At 39.3% G+C, this 22,670-nt stretch overlaps 1 protein-coding gene across 2 annotated transcripts in view; it reads left to right on the top strand.

Moving 5' to 3' along the window:
- Nucleotides 1–22,670, top strand: part of syt7a (synaptotagmin VIIa) — a 191,949-nt gene that overhangs the window by 86,738 nt on the left and 82,541 nt on the right. For both annotated transcript variants that reach the window (XM_057836506.1, XM_057836507.1), the window contains exon 2: nucleotides 16,184–16,287. In XM_057836506.1, coding sequence (XP_057692489.1) covers nucleotides 16,184–16,287 — 104 coding nt within the window. The remainder of the gene's footprint in view (nucleotides 1–16,183; nucleotides 16,288–22,670) is intronic.

Raw genomic sequence — 22,670 nt, 5'->3', positions numbered from 1 at the left:
CGTTTTTACATTGCTCACACAGAAACCTTAGACTGTTCTAACTGCTTTAATGTTCTGTATTTTTTGGACTGTAAAAAGCACCGAATTGTATTTTATAAGGTGCACCATCAATGAATATATTACATGATTATGAATTTTACTTTCTTACACAAGGCACACCAGATTACGTGGTGCATTAGTGCATTGATGTACTGCATTCTTCATTAGTTCGTTATCTTTTATCATTGTCATTATTGTTTTATTTGTTAATTTATTTATTAGTTTCATTGTTCATCTTCCACTAAAAATATTAAGTTTAAACTAAACTACTACTGTAATTTTCAGTCCAAGGGCGTAGAATTGGGTAGAGATACTCTGGACATGACCCTACCAATATTCAGCCGCTACTGTGTAGTCACTATCATTACAACCGCTGTCCGTTGTGTCTAGTCAATGATTATGTAACACAAAAGATTAAATGTGGGTCTCTGCTAGAAGTCCCTCCTCTAACCGCAATATTTTTCCCTGATTATCACGTTAACGGGCGGTAATTAATTTTTAAAATTAATCACGTTAAAATATTTGACGCAATTAACGCACATGCCCCGCTCAAACAGATTAAAATGACAGCACAGTGCAATGTCACCTTGTTACATGTGTTTTATGGAGTTTTGTCGCCCTCTAATGGTGCTTGGATGCGACTGATTTTATGGGCTTCAGCACCCATGAGCATTGTGTAATGATTGACATCAACAATGGCGGGCTACCAGTTTATTTATAGATTGAAAAGTTTACAAATTTTATTAAAACGAAAACATTAAGAGGGGTTTTAATATAAAATTTCTATAACCTGTACTAACATTTATCTTTTAAGAACTACAAGTCTCTATCCATGGATCGCTTTAACAGAATGTTAATAATGTTAATGCCATCTTGTTGATTTATTGTTAAAATAAACAAATACAGTACTTATGTACCGTATGTTGAATGTATATATCCATCTTGTGTCTTATCTTTCCATTCCAACAATAATTCACAGAAAAATACGGCATATTTTATAGCTGGTTTGAATAGCGATTAATTACGATTAATTAATTTTTAGGCTGTAATTAACTCGATTAAAATTTGTAATTGTTCGACAGCCCTAATGTATATGCCGTATATATACACATACTACATATATATATATATATATATATATATATATATATATATATATATATATATATATATATATATATATATATATATATATATACAGTGCCTTGCAAAAGTATTTGGCCCCCTTGAACCTTGCAACCTTTCGCCACATTTCAGGCTTCAAAGATAAAGATATAAAATTTTAATTTTTTGTCAAGAATCAACAACAAGTGGGACACAATCGTGAAGTGGGACAAAATTTATTGGATAATTTAAACTTTTTTGACAAATAAAAAACTGAAAAGTGGGGCGTGCAATATTATTCGGCCCCCTTGCGTTAATACTTTGTAGCGCCACCTTTTGCTCCAATTACAGCTGCAAGTCGCTTGGGGTATGTTTCTATCAGTTTTGCACATCGAGAGACTGACATTCTTGCCCATTCTTCCTTGCAAAACAGCTCGAGCTCAGTGAGGTTGGATGGAGAGTGTTTGTGAACAGCAGTCTTCAGCTCTTTCCACAGATTCTCGATTGGATTCAGGTCTGGACTTTGACTTGGCCATTCTAACACCTGGATACGTTTATTTTTTAACCATTCCATTGTAGATTTGGCTTTATGTTTTGGATCATTGTCCTGTTGGAAGATAAATCTCCGTCCCAGTCCCAGTCCAGTCTTGTGCAGATACCAACAGGTTTTCTTCCAGAATGTTCCTGTATTTGGCTGCATCCATTTTCCCGTCAATTTTAACCATCTTCCCTGTCCCTGCTGAAGAAAAGCAGGCCCAAACCATGATGCTGCCACCACCATGTTTGACAGTGGGGATGGTGTGCTCAGGGTGATGAGCTGTGTTGCTTTTACGCCAAACATATCGTTTTGCATTGTGGCCAAAAAGTTCAAGTTTGGTTTCATCTGACCAGAGCACCTTCTTCCACATGTTTGGTGTGTCCCCCAGGTGGCTTGTGGCAAACTTTAAACGAGACTTTTTATGGATATCTTTGAGAAATGGCTTTCTTCTTGCCACTCTTCCATAAAGGCCAGATTTGTGCAGTGTACGACTGATTGTTGTCCTATGGACAGACTCTCCCACCTCAGCTGTAGATCTCTGCAGTTCATCCAGAGTGATCATGGGCCTCTTGGCTGCATCTCCGATCTGTTTTCTCCTTGTTTGAGAAGAAAGTTTGGAAGGACGGCCGGGTCTTGGTAGATTTGCAGTGGTCTGATGCTCCTTCCATTTCAATATGATGGCTTGCACAGTGCTCCTTGAGAGGTTTAAAGCTTAGGAAATCTTTTTGTATCCAAATCCGGCTTTAAACTTCTCCACAACAGTATCTCGGACCTGCCTGGTGTGTTCCTTGGTTTTCATAATGCTCTCTGCACTTTAAGCAGAACCCTGAGACTATCACAGAGCTGGTGCATTTATACGGAGACTTGATTAAACACAGGTGGATTCTATTTATCATCATCGGTCATTTAGGAAGACAGTGGATCATTCAGAGATCCTCACTGAACTTCTGGAGTGAGTTTGCTGCACTGAAAGTAAAGGGGCCGAATAATATTGCACGCCCCACTTTTCAGTTTTTTATTTGTTAAAAAAGTTTAAATTATCCAATAAATGTTGTTCCACTTCACGATTGTGTCCCACTTGTTGTTGATTCTTGACAAAAAAATTAAATTTCATATCTTTATGTTTGAAGTCTGAAATGTGGCGAAAGGTTGCAAGATTCAAGGGGGCCGAATACTTTTGCAAGGCACTGTATATGCCGTATATATATATATATATATATATATATATATATATATATATATATACGGCATATACATTAGGGCTGTCGAAATATTACAAATTTTAATCGCATTGATTACAGCTTAAAAATTAATTAATCGTAATATATATATATATATATATATATATATGTATATATATATATATATATATATATATATATATATATATATAGTTTTTTTCATACAGGTACGTATATTAACAAATACAGTTTTTTTTTTAAATTGTAGTGGGCGTGGCTGATAGTCAAGTGCGTCTTATAGTCCAATAATTACTGTAATTACGACACTGCTGATCAAAGGTATTGGCACCCCTGTAATTCTGTCAGATAATGCTCAATTTACAAATGCTTTGGTAGTAATATCTTCATTTATTTTGCTTGCAATGAAAAAACACAAAAGAAAGAAAGAAAAACGAGGCCTTCAAAGAAAAGAACACGGTCCCCACAGACAAACGTGGCGGAGGTTTCCTGATGTTTTGGGGTTGTTTGCTGCCTCTGGCACTGGACTGCTTGATCGTGTGCATGGCATTATGAAGTCTGAAGACTGCCAACAAATTTTGAAGCATAATGTGTGAGAAAGCTGCGTCTCCCTCAGAGGTCATGGGTCTTCCAGCAGGACAATGACCCAAAACACACTTCAAAAAGCACTAGAAAATGGTTTGAGAGAACTCACTGGAGACTTCTAAAGTGTCCAGCAATGAGTCCAGACCTGAATCCCACAGAACACCTGTGGAGAGATCTGAAAATGGCAGTTTGGAGAAGGCACCCCTCAAATCTCAGAGAACTAGCGCAATCGGCCAAAGAAGAATGGTCTACAATTCCAGCAGAGCATTGTAAGAAACTCATTGGTGGATACTGGAAGCAGTTGTTCGCAGTTATTGACAGAATTGCAGGGATGGCAATACTTTTGGCCAGCAATGTATTACTTAATGAGTAAACAATTAATACTGCTTTTACTAGATTTAAAGAATGATTAAAATGATTTATTTTAATTGTTTTTATAGTAAATAAATAGTCCATGTTCTATTTTAATTATCCCTAGAAACTCCAATATTAGTCATTTGACAATGGTAGCCATTCTTTTTTTGTTTGTTTTGGTATTAGCAAAAAAAAAAAAAAAAAAAAAAAAACCTAGGAGGATGTGAATAGCGCTGGATGTTGGATGGGTGAATTTTTCTTTTTTTCTTCTAAATAGCCTTCTTAGATGTAAAAAAAAAAAAAAAAAATGGGTTTTTTGCACTGAAAGAGTTAAGACTTGGGCTCCAATGATGATACCGTTCAGCTAATGGACTCATTGTTAGTGACCCAGTGACTAGAGACTTTCCCACTTTGAATGAAGACATACAACAGACGGTAAGCATGAACCCTCTTTGACCTTCTCCTGCTGAGGAGAACAACAATCTAGCTTTTGCTATTAATGGGCCTCTCTGAGTGCAGATAAATACGAGGAGGGCGAGGGGGGCAACATGCTCGCAAGGTTTGAATCCACATCTTTACGATCAGAACAAGATTAATCAAGTGGAGGCCGGGCGGGTGTCAGGACATAAAATGACGCTGGTTGGAATGATTGAGATGTTTAGGACACGGTCCATAAGCTGGCTGCGCCACAGATTCCTTGCAAAATGAATCATAATTTGAAAGAACTTGCTTGGGAAGGGAGATGGTAAAATGTAGGCTTATTATGAGAAAATAATCCTTAATTTGACTTGCATTTTTCTAAATCATATGCTCCACTTGGACATTAAAGCCATGCATGTTTATTAATACATTGCCCTGCAAAAATAGATTGAAAATGCTTAATACAGCAAGAGAACTACATAATGTATATCTACTTTGTAGCTCATTAACTTTCACATGTAGGGCACAATGTGTATTTTTTTTTGCAGTGGTTTAATATTTCAAGTTTTCAAGGACTCATGACCCCCTCTGACCGTCACACTCACTCACTCACTCACTCACTCACTCACTCACTCACTCACTCACTCACTCACTCACTCACTCACTCACTCACTCACTCACTCACTCACTCACTCACTACATAATTGTACGGACGAGGCTAAAGAGAAGAAGCGCCCTCTAGGAATATAATTATGCAAGAAGAAGATCGTGAACCAGTAAGTAAAGTAAAAAAGTTGTAATAAAACTTAACTCCGTCTTTGTAGACTAGAGCACTTTAAAAATAACCACAGATGAAACAAAAGCTGGTGCACAGGTTCAAGGGCACTACCACACACAAAAAAACAAAATATAGTCATTTAAAAAAAAAATCTTCTGTTGTCTTATTAACTTTTGAGTACAGTGGTACCTCTACTTACGAAATTAATTGGTTCTGGAAGTAGTTTTGTAACTTGAAAATTCTGTAAGTAAAGACAAGTTTTGCATGTAAATGCCCTAATCCATTCCAAACCCCCATAAATTCAGAAAAAAATCTTTTATAATTCATAAAAATGCATTAAAACATGTAACAAATACATGTTAAAATTAGATTATTGCCAGGGGTGAAAGTGGGCCGGAACGGTCCGGAACGGCGTTTCGATACAAAAAAAAAAAAAAAAAAAACTTCCAGGCTGCCACACACACATCTCCAAGAAGAAAACAATCTACTAAAGTCAGATTTACATACACAAGTGTTAACAACAAGCCTAATAAAGTGCTTGTGTATATGTGTATGTGCAAAATTTAGTTTTTTTTTTTTCTACCCAGCGTCTCATGTCTCAGTGGAAGTCTGATGAATCGTGTTGATGTGCACAATTAACCACCCTTCCTGGACTCCAGTTGTATGTTCAATTTGCTGACATACTGACATGTGATCAGCATGGATAGTTAGCTCTGATTGGTTCAAATGGACATGCCTCTGGGACAGCAAAAAAAGAAAAAAAGAAAAAGCTTGTTGAATTAACGCGATAAAATAAAGGGCGTGGCATCTGAAAATGGATCAGATCTTTAAGAGAAAGGAAAGAGGCTTATATTATTTGCTATGATTGGGAGGTTCAGAACATATTCCACGTTAAAATGCCTGACCCCAGAAATAATGAGCAGACAATTTTAAATTTCAAAGCTTTATACTTTATACTATACTCGGCTTATTTCCCTCTTCATGTTCCCGGTGTTCTGTCAAATTTTCTGACCGATCAGAAATGGCAACTTTGAGTTAAAAATAGCCACAAATACAGTGATTACTAAGTAAACACTACAAACTTTCTTTAAATAAAGCACTACTTACCTTTGATCATAGATGGGCATGTAAAAAGCTCTCCTCATACACATTAGCTGCACATGTTAGCTGCACAACAACTGCAGCCGCCCTCCTCCACTGAGTCTCTCGCTGTTTACGACTTTGCCGTGTAGTAAAGCATTATTTTTCCATATTCGTGTTGACCATTGGACGGTTTGTTCAGCGGTCATTGTCCAGCTGCTTCCCCGGCGAGCTCTCCTGTCCGTAGTAGTAGGGGAACGAGCTGTAAATTGCTCTCCGCTGGGCGGTTTGCCAATCGGCAAAGAGAATCGACAACCCAGCCGTCACATGAAATGATCCGCGCTAGTTATGTGTGATTTTCCGCTTCGAAGACTTTGAAACATCACTCGGTTCGGGTTAGCGTGTCAGCTAACCGTCACGCCTCTTGGTTTGTTGACATTCTCCGAAGCCGGGGAAGGGAAATGACATAAGTCTGATTTAGGTGGCATAAAATATCGTTCGGGAGGTGCGACAGTAAAGGTGAAGTCGACAGTTTCACAGTTTGTCGTCTTGAAATAATGAATTTTTATTATTTCATATTCCATTTAGCACAAGACTGTTATTTGTCATTACCATGCCATTTATTTAGCTATTGGGGAAAAATACTTGGATAAAAAGAATAGCCTGTAAAAATATTGGAGTAGAGAGACTAAAACAATGACATTTTGCGGCTCTCTTTGTCATGTTTTCCTCATTCTGAATAATTCCCCATCAATAGGCTGCATACTAAATCAGATGAAATCGTGACTCCGCTGACATCATCCACCTGTTGGGGACGCTAGAGCCCTATAATGGTAGGCGTGGCTATCCGGCAGATTAAAAGACTAATTTCTCATCATCTGCGCTTTGCTAAATTGTTGTATATAGTCGAATCGTCTCAAAATATGATTCTAATTCACATAATAATCCTATTTAAGACTTTTTTTCTCCTGTCGTACCTACTATAAGGATGCCTATCACCATCTGCAAGTGTACTTCATCATCCTTCGTGCTTTACCGACATTTCTACGGCCGTGTCCTGGTTTGATCATTTTTATTTTAGTCCTCTTTTGGACTTTGTAGTTAGATTTTTGCCCTGTTGTATTCGCGTCTTCTGGCGTGCTCCCTTAGTTGTACTATGTTATCCTCGTATTTTTTGGCGTGCTCCCTTTGTTGCAGTTATTAAATACAAACATTCACTATTTCTAGGGTCTGTAAGTGGGATCCAAATCAACGGCTTGCCGTTCTAAACAACACATTTGGCAATATACAAGTTAATGTGTGTAGTTAATGTGCACTTTGGACTTATTTTTGTTCATTTACCTACATTAGGCTCCTGATTTATTTCCTCATAATATAAAATAGTCAATGTTTGCGTAATCTTCAAAATAATTCCATTTCACTGCGCGAAATATAAGTCATTTGTACGTATCTTTTTAATTTATGTTACTTTTTGATTCATTAATGTTTTTAATATATCAGTCAATGCTTACATTATCTTTAAATTTAATGTACTGTAGATCCTATGTTCTTAAGTAGTTGAAATTGAGGTTTTGCATTTCTATGGTTTTAGGAGGTTTAACACCCCCACCCCCAAACAAACAAATAAATAAATAAATACATTCTGGCTCTGTGGCTACATTTATGTCAGGGAGTTCACCCCTGATTCTTGCACAATAAACATTAAATCAGAGTTGTGCATAATGTAAAAAAAACAAGAATAAAGAATAAAAGTTAATACACTCAGGGCGAATGAAGAGGATGCTGGGATACACACATACCATACCTGTTGTAGAAATTGCAAATAGGGAGATTTCTGTTTGCCAACCCCGATGACGCGCGCGCGCGACAATCGCTAAGACAAAATGCAACCATTTTTTTTCAAGTTCATTTTGGTCACAACACTTGTGTAAAAATTAACTACACTGTCAAAGAACCTCTTTTTGGTGGCATCAGAGATAGTCTTCAACTTGCTCCATGTATTGTCTGGCATCATGTGATACTGCTATGTTGCTTGTGTCATGCCAGTTCTCCTTGTTCCTGTAATCAACATCTAGGATATCCTCAGCTTTCCTGATCACATCCATTTGCACAAATTTGGACATCAGCTTCCTCAGCAGCCTCTTCATCTCATCAACCATCACTCCAATTAGGGTTTCGTCAGACTAAATCAGCAAGATTAAAAACAATAATTACATCATTTAGAAAATTAATCATATTTGTTTTTAAAAGTATCTTTGTCATGGCAGTTTTTTTTAATTGAATTGTAACCTAGAATTGAAACTTTATATTTTTTGTTTCAGCACAGTAATAATGATATAATGTAATAAAGTGTATATTATACACTTTAGCTTTAGCATAATAGCGAATCTAAATGATTAAACTTCAAGTAAGTAACGATATGCTTTCTCACTTAAATTCATATATTGTGGGGGTAGGACCGCAGTGGTTTAATATTCCATGATGTTTGATCCACGAAAACACAGAGTAAAGCAGCGACTTCTTCCTCATCGTTCTCCCATCATTAGCTCTAATGCTATTAGCATTAGGCTAGTTAGCTATCACTGGCAGGTAAGACTTACGGCAATTACGTTGACGAACGTCGTTTTTCCCGAATACTGGAGGCCGACCAGGGTCAGCTCCATCTCTTCCTTCCAAAATAAAGACTTGAACCAGTCTAAAAGCCGGTTTATTAGTGCCAGCATCTTGGGAAGTCGGTGGTGCTTCGCCTCTTCCCTCCCTGTCAGATGATTGGTTGGGCTTTTCCAGCTCTGAAGGGGAGTGAGGGCAGGGAAGTCGGAGACGGCCATGCTATTCGTTGTTGGTCACTTTCCGAATCGGGCCGAATGGTATCGTTACAAAACGTTGACAAACAAAAACGTAAAAAAAAAAAAAAAAATTGACATTTTTGGAAAATCGGGAGATTTGGCTTTCTAATCGTGAGGCATGAGCATTGGGGTCAAAATCGGGAGTCTCCCGACCAAATCGTGAAACTTAACAGGTATGACATACACATACAGTAGCGGTCCCTCTTAGCCAATTGGATTCCAGGAATGCTCGCAATAGCCAATGGCTGAGCAGCTATAAGAATGTTATGTTCAGTAAACTATGGGAGCAGCGAGTACCAGCCATTCTGCATTTTTGCCTTTCGTATTCTAAAATTTATTTTGTAACAAGAGGCAATATTTTCCCGTTAAAGCATGTCTTAACCTGAAAATTCTGTATGTAGAGATGTTCATAAGTAGAGGTACCACTATAGTTCTAATTTTTCTTTTCTGCTTTTCCTCACTGCTGGAACATATCACAGCTAACTATGGGTAGTAGGCGGGGTACAACCTGAATTGGTTGCCAACCAATTGTAGAGCATAAGGACACAAAAACCAATCAAAAACACACACACTAACACACGTGCCAATGGACAATTTGAAGTGGTCATTCAACGGATTATGCATATTTCTGGGCTGGGGTTGGAAATTGGAATACCACGAGAAACCCACACAGGCATGGGGAGAACATGCAAACTCCAAAGGCCGGAGTCAGGAATTGAACCTTTGATCTCAAAACTGTGAGGTGGACATGCTGACCACTTACCCATTGTGCCACCAATCTGTTTATGTAAGAATATTGGAACGTAAAATGTGTCCAGCCTTATTTGGTGTTACATAAATAATGCACAAAAAAGTGTTTTCTGTTTTACATGGTCGAGACCAATGCTACACTAACCCTTATATATGGGTGTCATGTTAGGATCGTCTTAAAAACCTTTCAATGTGCCTTCTTTTCCTTTCTGAACATATTGCCGAGGTATCATATCGGGACTTTGTATCGTGACTCAGATTCAGACTAAGTGAAAAAACATCCGCATCAACTTCCATTTAAAATCAAGCCCATATTTTTCCATTTAGGACCTAATATTTTTCATCTTGGTTTGACTTAAATTTTTAAAACGTGCAGTTCAAGAAGTCGAGTCATCATCAAGCTTTTGTTTGCTGTTTCCAAGCTGCTTTGTGTGCACCTGCCGCGCGCGCGTTTTTGTGCTCATTCCAACTTCAATCGGCCTCAGGTGTCAAGTTGACCTCAAAGCTGTGGCCCTATACCAACAAAGTTCTGTGCAATCCTATCCTGGTTTTCCATATGAAACATTTTCACCTTATGCGATTTCTTTTCTGTAAACTCGTCCCTTCCCAGAGGACACGTGGAGGTGGGGAAGAATAGTAAGACAAAGATATGATGGGATGAAAAGGCCATCAGTGACAAGTGAAGGAAGGCAAGGAGACAGTAACTGGGGAGAAAACAAATCTACTTATTGAAGGCAAAGTGCGGGCGGTTGTCATTCAGCGGCATGGAAATGTATCCTGACACCTGTTTATCGCTGTATATTTGGGGATAAGAAATCTTAGGAGGGACTCACACATTTGAATACATTAGCATCTCCCCCTGCTGTGCAAATATCAAAGCTCAATGAGGCGTTAGTTCCTTGTCCTCCTCTGAAGTAAATGCTATTACGTTGGTAAAACGACTCACTGTGGTGAAGCCCTTCATTGTGAAAAGCAACATGACTCAGGTGCATTTGTAAGTCCTCTCACACGTAGACACATGTATGCGCAGAACTGGGGTATGTGCATTTTCCCTCTCTCCTACTGATACCCATTAATCGTGAGTTGTGTTGTATTGTCAGCCTCCCTGGCCACTCCCATAGCCTGCAGCCTATCAGTTAACAAGCTGTGACACATGACAGTGATGTGTGATGTGTCGTGAGTGGATTTGGCTCCTATTGAAAAAGGTATTGAAATGCTCCGGCTCATGGGTGGTGGGGACGGGGAATGTATCGTCATGGGATTGCATTTCCCGGCTGCTTATGACGGAATGTTAAAAATGGCAACGCCCCCCCCCCCCAGCTTTTCAATTAAACGTAGGCCTTCCCCCCTGCATTTCGAGATGGGCAACCATGGCTGAAAATCAACTCCGTGTAAATTTGCATTTGCACAATGAAGAAAAGACAACCTTGAATGCAAAAAAAAAAAAAAAGAAAAAGAAAAGAAAGAAAGAAAACTCATGTTTTTGGCAAGCATGTAACCATGCCAATACCACTTTCACTGGCCTAACACGAGGTGCCAAATCCACTTCTTGGAAAGAAAAAATATACCCCATGATTTTCCACAATGGAGAAACAATGAATGCAAATGTATTCAAACCCTCAATAACACCTCTCAGCCTATTTAACTTTGACTGGCGTACAGTCGTGTCATAAGATGCAAGTGACTTGTCTTTGAGGTACAAGATTGCCCTTGTTCCAAGAACAAGGACAAAGCAGGGTAAGGCAACATTTAGTTGCTATGCTCCTCACCTCTGGAACAAGTTATCTGAAAGTCTGAAGTGTACTCAAACTGTTAGCTCCTTTAAGTCAGGGCATAGACTTCATAATGATATTGACCGGTCACATCCGTCATACACTGCGCCTCGCCTTCTAGTAGGGGGCATCAAGAGGAGTTATTCCCAGACAACACGCACGCAATGATCTAACGCCAGATTTAGGTTGAAAAAGTACAAAAACTGCACCGCATACAAACAGGAAGGATTGTCTAAGGAGTGATTTGTTTGAGGATTCAAGGTAATTATTATATATTTCGCACCATGCATGCATTTTGAAACGTTGTGAAAAATATCAATGGGAGAAATTAGCCGCTACAGCATTGGTGTATAGTTCACAATATTTACGTAAAATAAATGCTAACTGCCCAGTTCTTTGTTCTTTTAACAGGCTGCGCCACAGAGATTTAAAGACTACCAGCACATTCGACATATTTACGTAAAGTAAATGCTAACTGCCTGTTTTTCTTTTTTCTTTTTTTTTTTTGCTTTTCACCAAGACTTGAGACTGTTTTACGTCCATATCTATAAAGAATTGAGGGATTTAAGCATTTATTCACAAGAATTTCAACGTAAAAAGCTCTTTGTTGTGGTAAGGCGGTGCCACAGTGACTTAAAGACTAGCAGCACATTCGACATATTTACGTAAAATAAATGCTAACTGCCTGTTTTTTTTTTTTTTTTTTTTTTTTCACTTTTAACCAAGAATCAAGACTGTTTTACGTCCATATCTGTGAAGAATTCAGGGATTTAAGCATTTGTTCACAAAAATGTAAAAAGCTCTTTGTTGTGGTAAGGTGGCGCCACAGTGACTTAAAGACTAGCAGCACTTTTGACATATTTATGTAAAATGCTAACTGCCCGTTTTTTTTTTTTTTGTTTTTTGTTTTTTGCTTTTAACCAAGAATTGAGGCTGTTTTACGTCCATATCTATAAAGAATTGAGGGATTTACGTATTTATTCACAAGAATTTTCAACGAAAAAAAACTGTCTGTGTTTCCAATTGGTCAGCTTTGATGGAGACAGGTCCCTTATTAACTCATTTGCGCCCCAAAACGTATTAATACATCTTTTGCGTTTTTTTCCCGATGTATCTAAGATACAATGCACCAAGCTCAAAACCCATTTTAAAGCAATAAAACTAGCCACTGGAGGTCAGTAGAGCATTTGGTAAGAACTCGGGCCAAGAAAGGAAGTGAAGAAAAATAGTCAGGAAACGGAAGTTGGAGGAATCTTGTGAAACCATGTGAGAATTTGAGAAAAATGTGGAGAATGATTGGGAAAAAAAGGCAAATGACACTGGAGGAGTGTTTTGAAAAGAAAACGAAACCATTGTCAAAGAAGGATTAAAAAAAAATCTATCTTGATGAGACACACGGTGACGTCCACAACAGCGTCAGGTTCCACACGCGTTCTGCAGAGCTCACGTTGCGTTTCTTCTTTCCCAAGGTTGAAACCAACGATGAAGCTGATAAAGATGATGAAAAAAGTGAGACCTATCTTGATCTGGACTCTTCAGATTACCAACTCATTCAACCGCGAGCAGCAGAGAGCCTTCCCCGTTGTTATGTGCGCAAATAGTTGAACAGTTTAGTTATGAGTAAATAAATTGTTACTTTGCGATCAAAAGCTCTATTTGTCTTGTTGTTTGTTATTTTGTAAAACGAAAACATTAAGCAGATGTTTGAAATGTCCCATATGCGAAAAATAGCTGTGTTGAAGTCAAAGTTATGTTTGAAATGTAGGCTTTCACAAAAAGCTAAATTTGTCTGTTTTTCACCAGAAATTGGAAAATTGCCCAAACTAAGCTATTTTCTATACTGATTTCTAAAGAATGGAAAAAGATATGAACTAAAAAATTTTTTCTTCTGAAAGAAGACAGTCTAATCTTTCTTTTGGTGGGGGTTCATGTTTATATAGCAATAGAACAGAATTTTCTGTGGGCCTTGCAAAATCAGTCAAAATCCAGTAAAACGGCCGGCAGCGAAGGGCCTTGCTCCGATGAAAATGGCTGGGAGTGAATGAGTTAATTGGCTCCGCTTCCCATGTCCCGTCAATATCATTATGAAGTCAATGGTCAGGGCTAAAAACGCTTTTGTTAACCACATCATATGCATACCTGTCTATATATTTTAAATTTCAAGCTATTTACTTTTAATTTGTTTTCTTTCTATTTAAGATTTCAATATTATTTTAGATTCTATTGATGATTTAATGTGATTTTTATCTAGAATTTTATTTCCTGTCGCAATTTCCTTTGTTTTGAACTTTTCTGATTTAATTTGATTTTTATGAATCATTTCATCTCTGCTCGTGGATCTTCATTTGAATTGCCTTGTGTTGAATTGTGCTATACAAATAAATTTGTCCTGCTTTGCCTTGTTCAGTTTTGTTGTTGTTGTTGTTGTCTCCAGATAGGAACAAATATCTGAGATACCCACCTGTAGATCGTGGAAGTAGACTTCGCAAAATCAAGTTACATTAGTTTACAGTGGTAAGACAATATCAACTGGAAGAAGGAAAGACACCATTAACCTTAATAGACTTAAATCCTCTTTCAACTCATTGGCTGCCATTGACGGCACTAGATGTCCACTCCATTTTGACTGGCAGAGGTACAGTGGGGCAAATAAGTATTTAGTCAACCAACAATTGTCCAAGTTCTCCTACAGTAATTGTCAACACGGGTAAACCTCAACCATGAGAGACAGAATCTGGAAAAAAAAAAAACAGAAAATCACATTCTTTGATTTTAGAATTTATAAATTAGAGTGGAAAATAAGTATTTGGTCACCTATAAACAAGCAAGATTTCTGGCTGTCAAAGAGGTCTAACTTCTTCTAACGAGGTCTAACGAGGCTCCACTCGTTACCTGTATTAATGGCACCTGTTTTAACTCATTATCGGTATAAAAGACACCTGTCCACAACTCCGGTCAGTCACACTCTAAACTCCACTATGGCCAAAGAGCTGTCGAAGGACACCAGAGACAAAATTGTAGACCTGCACCAGGCTGGGAAGACTGAATCTGCAAAAGGTAAAACGCTTGGTGTATAGAAATCAACTGTGGGAGCAATTATTAGAAAATGGAAGACATACAAGACCACTGATAATCTCCCTCGATCTGGCATGTAAGATCTCACCCCGTGTCGTCAAAATGATAACAAGAACGGTGAGCAAAACTACCAGATCCACACGGGGAGACCTAGTGAATGACCTACAGAGAGCTGGGACCACAGTAACAAAGGATACTATCAGTAACACAATGCGCCGCCAGGGACTCAAATCCTGCATTGCCAGACGTGTCCCCCTGCTGAAGAAAGTACACGTCCAGGCCCGTCTGCGGTTCCCTAGAGAGCATTTGGATGATCCAGAAGAGGACTGGGAGAATGTGTTATGGTCAGATGGAACCAAAATCGAACTTTTTGGTAGAAACACAGGTTCTCGTGTTTGGAGGAGAAAGAATACTGAATTGCATCCGAAGAACACCATACCCACTATGAAGCATGGGAGTGGAAACATCATGCTTTGGGGCTGGTTTTCTGCAAAGGGACCAGGACGACTGATCTGTGTAAACGAAAGAATGAATGGGCCATGTATCGAGAGATTTTGAGTGAAAATCTCCTTCCATCAGCAAGGGCATTGAAGATGAGACGTGGCTGGGTCTTTCAGCATGACAATGATCCCAAACACACAGCCAGGGCAACAAAGGAGTGACTTCGTAAGAAGCATTTCAACGTCCTGGAGTGGGCTAGCCAGTCTCCAGATCTCAACCCCATAGAAAATCTGTGGAGGGAGTTGAAAGTCTGTGTTGCCCAATGACAGCCCCAAAACATCACAGCTCTAGAGGAGATCTGCATGGAGGAATAGGCCAAAATAGCAGCAACAGTGTGTGAAAAGCTTGTGAAGAGTTACAGAAAATGTTTGGCCTCCGTTATTGCCAACAAAGGGTACATAACAAAGTATTGAGATGAACTTTTGGTATTGACCAAATACTTATTTTCCACTATGATTTGCAAATAAATTCTTTAATAATCAAACAGTGTGATTTTCTGTTTTTTTTTTTTTTTCCCGACATTCTGTCTCTCATGGTTGAGGTTTACCCATATTGACAATTACAGGCCTCTCTATTATTTTAAAGTGGGAGAAATTGCATGTGATTGTATTTTGTATTTTTTGTAAATTGTATGTGAGCCATACTTCTATGTCTGAGCAAACTGAACTTGACATGACAAGTTGTGTGAAATATATATAACATCACTCCCAATGCCTTCAAAAGAGTGATTGATCGCTGCCATCTCTCTCAGTCAATATTGATTGGACGCGTAATGCCGTCAAAGGCAGTGAAACTGGAGCATTCATTTCAAATGAAATGGATGTCTTTTGTTCTCAATGGCAGGCAATGAGTTTAAGACTACGAAATTAAATAATTTGAGCTTGCGTTTTCTGTGGTTGCAGCTTTAGAGCAAATGGTATCATTGTGTGTTTGTTTCTTGTACAATTTTGTTAACCAAAGGTTTTCCTTAAAACTACATTGAGTCTACTGTGAGTCAGCTTTGTTGTATGTTTGTACTTTCATTATTTATTAGGCAATGCTATCCTCACTGGCCATAACATTAGGTACACTTGAACAACAAATAACTACATTGATTTATGAAGTGCTTTTCAAAGTACTCAAGTGTGTTCTGTGCTTTGCAGGTCCAGTGTCCCTAAGTGTGTTCCTGGTCTCCCTAGCAGTGACAGTGTGTGCCGTTTGGCTGGTGGCTCTTTGTGGCGTCTGCGGTTGGTGTCAACGCAAGCTGGTGAGTGTACAGTACACACACAGACGCACGCACACTCTGTTGCTTCCAGTCATATTAGTAGCTTCACAAAATGCTTTAATTATCAGAGATGCTTAAATGTCACTGTGTTTAGTAAATTTCAAATCAAAAGTGTGATTTAGTTAAGAAATGAAAATGTGTGTCAACTTTTACAGAAATCCCTAATCAAAAATAAATATCCACAATGTAATTTAAGTGTAGTCTTTGGCTTGCAGAAGAGTAATTAATGAATAATTATTACTGAAGGTGCAATGTGGGCCCTGTTGCATCGCTTTCCCAAAACCATAGCAGGAGCAGTGTAATTCATTCCCAGAAGCAGCTTCAAAATTAGCCAAGTGTGTTTCCACAGCCTCGGTTAGATGACGACAAAGATTGAGCACGATGACCTCCGTTAAGGGCACATTATTGTGATCATGTGCTATGAAATGTGATTAATTCAAAAGAGAGGGAACCCGTTATCAGTCAGTCTAAACTGCATGTCAAGTCTCTCATTGTGTGTCCCATAGCATAGCATGATAGATGCAACGTAGTTGAAAGTCTTCTGTAAATTAGCCTTTGGAAAGATGACATGCCAAATTGTGAATAGCAATTAGTCCATTTGAGATTTAAACATAACTGCGGAGAAATGAAGTCGACTAGATAGTCTACTTGTTGAGGGGTCCTCAACCATCTGCTGGTCAATATATCTTCACATGAAACTGTTCTGTGTTGCATAGCGCAACACTCGACAAGTCCACTAATCTATTCAACGCCTACAACCTGGTGGGGCAAAGCTCAACTAATTTACCACTGCATTGCTGTGAAGCTTATTGGGGCACAGATGGCAGGCCTTGGCATCCCAGTGGGCTTTGTAGACAACAAGCTTCTCTACATAACGTTTGCATTAAGACACACCCGTAATGGCACTGTAACTAGATTACGCCATTATAATGTATAAGAAGCAGGAGGATAATGATCTCAGAGACATACTGTCCCTTCTTGTTTCCTTTACTGAAACACGTTATTTGAGATTCCACCTGGAAGGGAATGGAGCAGGGAATGGCTCCTGATTTCCTGTTGTGGAGTGAGGGAGTCGATCCGCCAGCTCTCTGGAAGTCCCTACGGCCCTCTCCGGGAGCTCTGTTGTAAATGGATCTTATTTGCAGCCTGTGACAGTGCTGTTGGAGTAGCAGCAGCAACGAGCTGACAGAGCGGCAGCTGCACGGGATGAGGTGGTGATCTGCAGGCTACGCGACCTGGCTGAGCACATGCGCCTGCACGGGATGATGCTGTACCTTTCATGTCAGTGCATCTTGCTCGGGCAAGGTGTGAGGTGGTATTGAAGGGGGTGTTACAGGGCTGTCGATTAAGCAAGCTCCTTGTCTTTCGAGCACTTTGCTTGAAAAAGAGTTGCCTCCCACTGGTGTGAAGCCACATTAAGCACTTCTTGCTTGGTACATGCACTAGATAACCAAGGAAAACTGTGATAAATGGGAGTAATGCGTAACAGTCTATAACAATTGGTTGGTGTCTTTTGTGCAGTCTCTATTTCATGTAACGATGTCATCACAATTGAGGTTTTATACTGGCTGTGTCTTACATTACATGATGATGTTATTGGCATGTTATCTCTAGGTGCATGTTGCCCTGTCCCAAAGGGATCCTTTAGTTACCATGCAATTAATCAACATTATACTGCAACTACGAAGACTCTTTTACATACTGCGTATACGCTAGAGTTGTACCTGTTAGGGTTTCAGTTTGATCGACCCGTTCGGTCGACCCACGTCTGACGTCAACTCGTTCAGTTACCGATTGTTTCACGTCCCGGACGCACATCTGACTAGCCCTGATGGGCTGACCTACCTTTGTAAAGATAGTGTCAAGGATTGCTGCAGTGATGGTATTTGGCAGCTTTGTGGACCCATTAGCAGAGAAAGGATTGACGAGCCAAACCCAAAAATATAACAAAAACTGAATGATGACAAAAACAACATACAAAGTAAGAAATAAACTGAAACCAAGTGGAGAACTACGGTAAACACAAAGAAGGTGACGAGACGAAAAGGAACACCTAGACAGTGGCGCCTCCAGAAATTTTTCATTGGGGTGGCACACCAAAACTAAAAGCCATAATATCAGGTTTTCATTATATTATTGCAGTAAAAAGGTCAGGGCAAAACTACCAGAAAGACTTAAGGACACGGCTACTGATATACTTTGGTGTATTGTGTAATATTTGATGTTACTAATGATTTAATGTGCATAGTCCATAACTGTCCAGTCAACATTTTGAGTTCCACAACAATTCTGTTTTATTGTGTTATGTATATATTAGGCATAAGGTGTACATTTAACTAAACAAAATAATTACTGGGGACAGGTGCTGGCAGATTTGCATTTGGGATGAAATGCATAACTGATGCTACAACAATCTAACGATATACTGGCAAGCGGGGTGGCCAGTGGGGTGGCCAACAAATTTATAGGGGTGGCTGTGGCCACCCCTGGTAACCCCCTGGGGGCGCCACTGCACCTAGACAAGACAGAAAATGGCTCGGGGAAGCTGATTGGCTGAATTCGAGAACCAGAGATGACAAAAGATGGAAAAGATAACCTAATTAGACGACAAGAACATAAACAAGAACAAGAAACGTTAAGCAGGGAGCAAACAATCTAATCAGAACAAAACAGATCATGACAGATTGCATCAACGGACACCATTGGAAATCATTGGAAATCATTCGAAAAAAATCTTAATTCATTTAGAGGAGTGATGTGGCAGAAATTCACTGCTTCATAGGCATAAATTATTGATTAATTTATCACCATTTTATGTTAAATAACCCCAAAATGTAGTCGACTGTTCTAATGATAGTCAATAACCTACATAGTATGTGTTAAACAATTTGGTTGTTCGGAACATTTTCTCTTGTCATATCCAATGCCACACACATTCATTATCACTGACACAGATGATAAAAGCTTTGCAGGCACACAACCTGGGCTCCCTTGATCTCTTTTCTTTAGGAGCCCTATAGTCCCCAGACTCGTCATTAGAATGTAAACACACTGTGATTTGCATAAGCACGATGCATGGCTACCCTTGGTTATAGCAGTTACCCTGCACATATTACCATGCATCGTTCTTGCAGTCCTAAACCTTCCATTTTCAAAAAAGTCCGCGTGTACTCTTTGGCGGTGTCAGCTTTCATAAGAGCAAACGTTTGCCCGCAGCTTCACGTGTCACTTGTGAGGAGGCCTGTGCCAGTTTTGCTTATGATTCATAGGTTAATAGACAAGACATTTTGCGCAAGTGGTGCTTTTGGTGTTTTAGCTTTGGCAACCAGTGCAAAAGGTTAGATTTTAAAAACTCTTTGTGTGCATTGATCTTTAAAATGTTATTTATGCTCATTCATAGACTTCATAATACTTGACAGGACACCGGAAACGGGGCCGATCCGTAGGGGGCCTATTTTCAAAAACTTCAAATATTTTCAAAACCAAAGCTGCTAATGACCTAAAACCAAAACAGGCACCTACCTTAGCCATATATGCGTCTCCATGAAAAGCGGCATACAATTTTTTCAAAGTCGTTCCCTTATAAAATTCTCAGATTTTACACTAAATGCACAAAAATCACCAAATGCAGAGATATAACCTATATTTTCACGATCAATAGAAATATTTATCATACTAGTAAATTAGTTTTTTGCCCAAAATACCAACTTATTTTTTGTTTTACTTAATGCATGTTTTTAACAGCCAATAAATCACTCAATTTTCACATCAGAAACGTAATACTTGAGGAAAACATGCAGAATCATTTATAAATAATATTCAAATAAATTATAAATTTCAATATACAATCACAACTTATTATTTATTGAATTCCGCTGTCACTACGGGTCATTGGGAGAGATGGCCGCTTGAGGACAGCCCAGCTCTCCCCTGTCCACCATCTTGACCAGGATGTCGAACATCACGGAGGTCAGGTCACCCATCTCGAGCTCCACTGCGATCTCCATGTTCTCCTGCTGGGCAAGCTCCTGCTTGGCCTGGATCTTCCTGACCAGGTAGCTGTTGTTCATCATCATCTTTCTCCTATAACTTGGCGTGGTCCAGGTCGGCCTCCACGTCCCCGGGGAAGAACCGGCTGAGCCTGAGTAAGTGCAGGCGCTGGCCTGGCTTATTGCTGACCATGAGGTTCTTTACGCTGGTCCAGTATTTGGTGCCGCACATTGTAATGCGTGGCAAGGCAGGATAAGTGTATAAAAAGTAAAAAAGGGCGCAGACTTCCACTTATGCACTTTTAATACACCCAAAAAATAAAATAAAATAAATCCAGCTCAACCACTCGTCACTCAGGAGTGCAATGGACCACGCACACATGATCACACTTGACACCCCCAAAAGTAGGTAGCAACTGAAGAACAAAGTGAACATAAAGAGGCGCCACCGTGTGGTGGATTTCCTAAGGAACAAAGAGGATCACAGAAGTGAACATTACAACATGTGGCGGCGCTTGCTTAAAGAATGCTCAGTAGGCTCAGAGTTGGCCTTCCCCATGCATACATACTTGACTTTAGGCATTCTTGTGGAGGATGATGTCCCTGCAGAAGGCGGGCAGGGCATTCCAGGATATATTTTTGGTTTACTTAAGAGAATGATGAGGATGGGTGTGTGTGGTTTTCTGCAATATAGTATAACCCTATGCAACACGTCAATTATATAATACACACGTGCACATGCTGTATAAACCAAGGGCGTAGGTTTGGTCTCCGCATTGGTAGGGACGATATACCAGCATAGCCTGCATCTACACTTTTTGCTGGGGACGGGACATTAATAAGACCAAACAGATTGGGCAAACGGGGCAAAGGGCCACAATTCTCATAAATATGAACCTAATTAATTGATAGGCTAAAAGATCAATGCAAAATAAATCTGTATTGACTGATGCAAACTTTTACTTGCATTAGTTCAGATGATGCACTGTTTGATTCAAACCTTTGTCTTCAAAAACTATTAAAGAAACCTTTTGAAAACTTCCAGAATGAATGTCTGGTTTTTATTAGCAAACATAAACATAATTAAAATAATTCACTTAATAATGGTAGGGTCAATTCTATCCTTACAACATATGGGAAGACAATCTAAATTCCCTGTATAACTGAACTCATTATATAATGCAAACAAGGTTGTATAAAAGTTGGTAGGAACAATTTTAGCTGCTTAAAAAGTTAGTATTGTTATGTCCCTACCGTACCTATGTAAACCTACCCCCTTGATATAAACATATCTACCTAAATGAACACGATCAACATTCAATATAAATTAAATATACAACTCACATAATGCATATAATTGCTCGTCATGGCCAATAATCAGCAAATACATTAAGCAGGAAATTACAATTACAACCAAGATTGACAAGTGAATTGAAAACATAAACCTTTAGCCTCAATAATGCTGTCAAAGGGGCCAACGATTAGCGTTACCATATGGCACAGGGCGGCTAGTGGTTAGCTCACGGCGGTTAGCTCGTGGCGGCTAGCGAATGCAACAGATTATAAACTGAGGAACTGTCATCAACCAAACGTGTTTATACATTGTTAAGGCGCACTTCAACACTATACTTACTTCTCTCATTTACATGCAACTTTCGGATGGTAAGTAAACATATCGGTAGCTTGTGGACAATCTACACTGCTGCGAAGGGAGGAGAGATTGGGGCGAGCTTCGCTCTTCTTAAAGAGCCAGCATTGCAACAATTAAAGTAAAGCACACACATACAGTGGGCTTTCCTACAAGATTCTTGGTTAGAGGTAAAAAAAACGGGCAGTTACCGTTCATGTTACGTAAATATTCGAAGTACAACGATAGTGAGAAATCCAATGTGGCGGCCGTTGCAGCTAGTTTTTCCTATTGTATTCACGTTTCAAAATGCATGTATGGTGCGAAAAGTAATAATTACCTTGAATCCTCGAACAAATCACTCTTGAGACACGTGCCTGCTTGTAGGCTTAACTTTCGTCCTGTTTCAAGCTAAATCTGGCGTTAGAACGCAGAGTGTGTGCTTGAGAACTGCTCTCCGTACCAGGGGCCCGGGCCGGTGTGGAGTGGGCCGACCCCGTACCGGAAGAGGCTAGGCAGGGTCTTAGAGAAGTCTCATGTCAATATCATTATGAAGTCTATGGCTCATTGCTTCCAGGAGTGCAAGCGCTTGAATCCTCAATCATTTCTATGTACTACTTGCTGTCTTTCATAGAATTGGAATGTAAAGCCTGCTGCCTGTGTCCTTCCTATAACAAGCAAGCGTTTTTTTGTTGTTGTTTTGTCCACATTAATGTCCACAATGACTGTTTGTTTGCCTTGTTGTTGAC

The sequence above is a fragment of the Corythoichthys intestinalis genome, chromosome 5 (assembly GCF_030265065.1).
Source record: "Corythoichthys intestinalis isolate RoL2023-P3 chromosome 5, ASM3026506v1, whole genome shotgun sequence".
NCBI classification, from domain to species: domain Eukaryota; kingdom Metazoa; phylum Chordata; class Actinopteri; order Syngnathiformes; family Syngnathidae; genus Corythoichthys; species Corythoichthys intestinalis.
The sequence above is the reverse complement of the archived record's forward strand: the minus strand, read 5'-3'. Positions and strand labels throughout refer to the sequence as shown.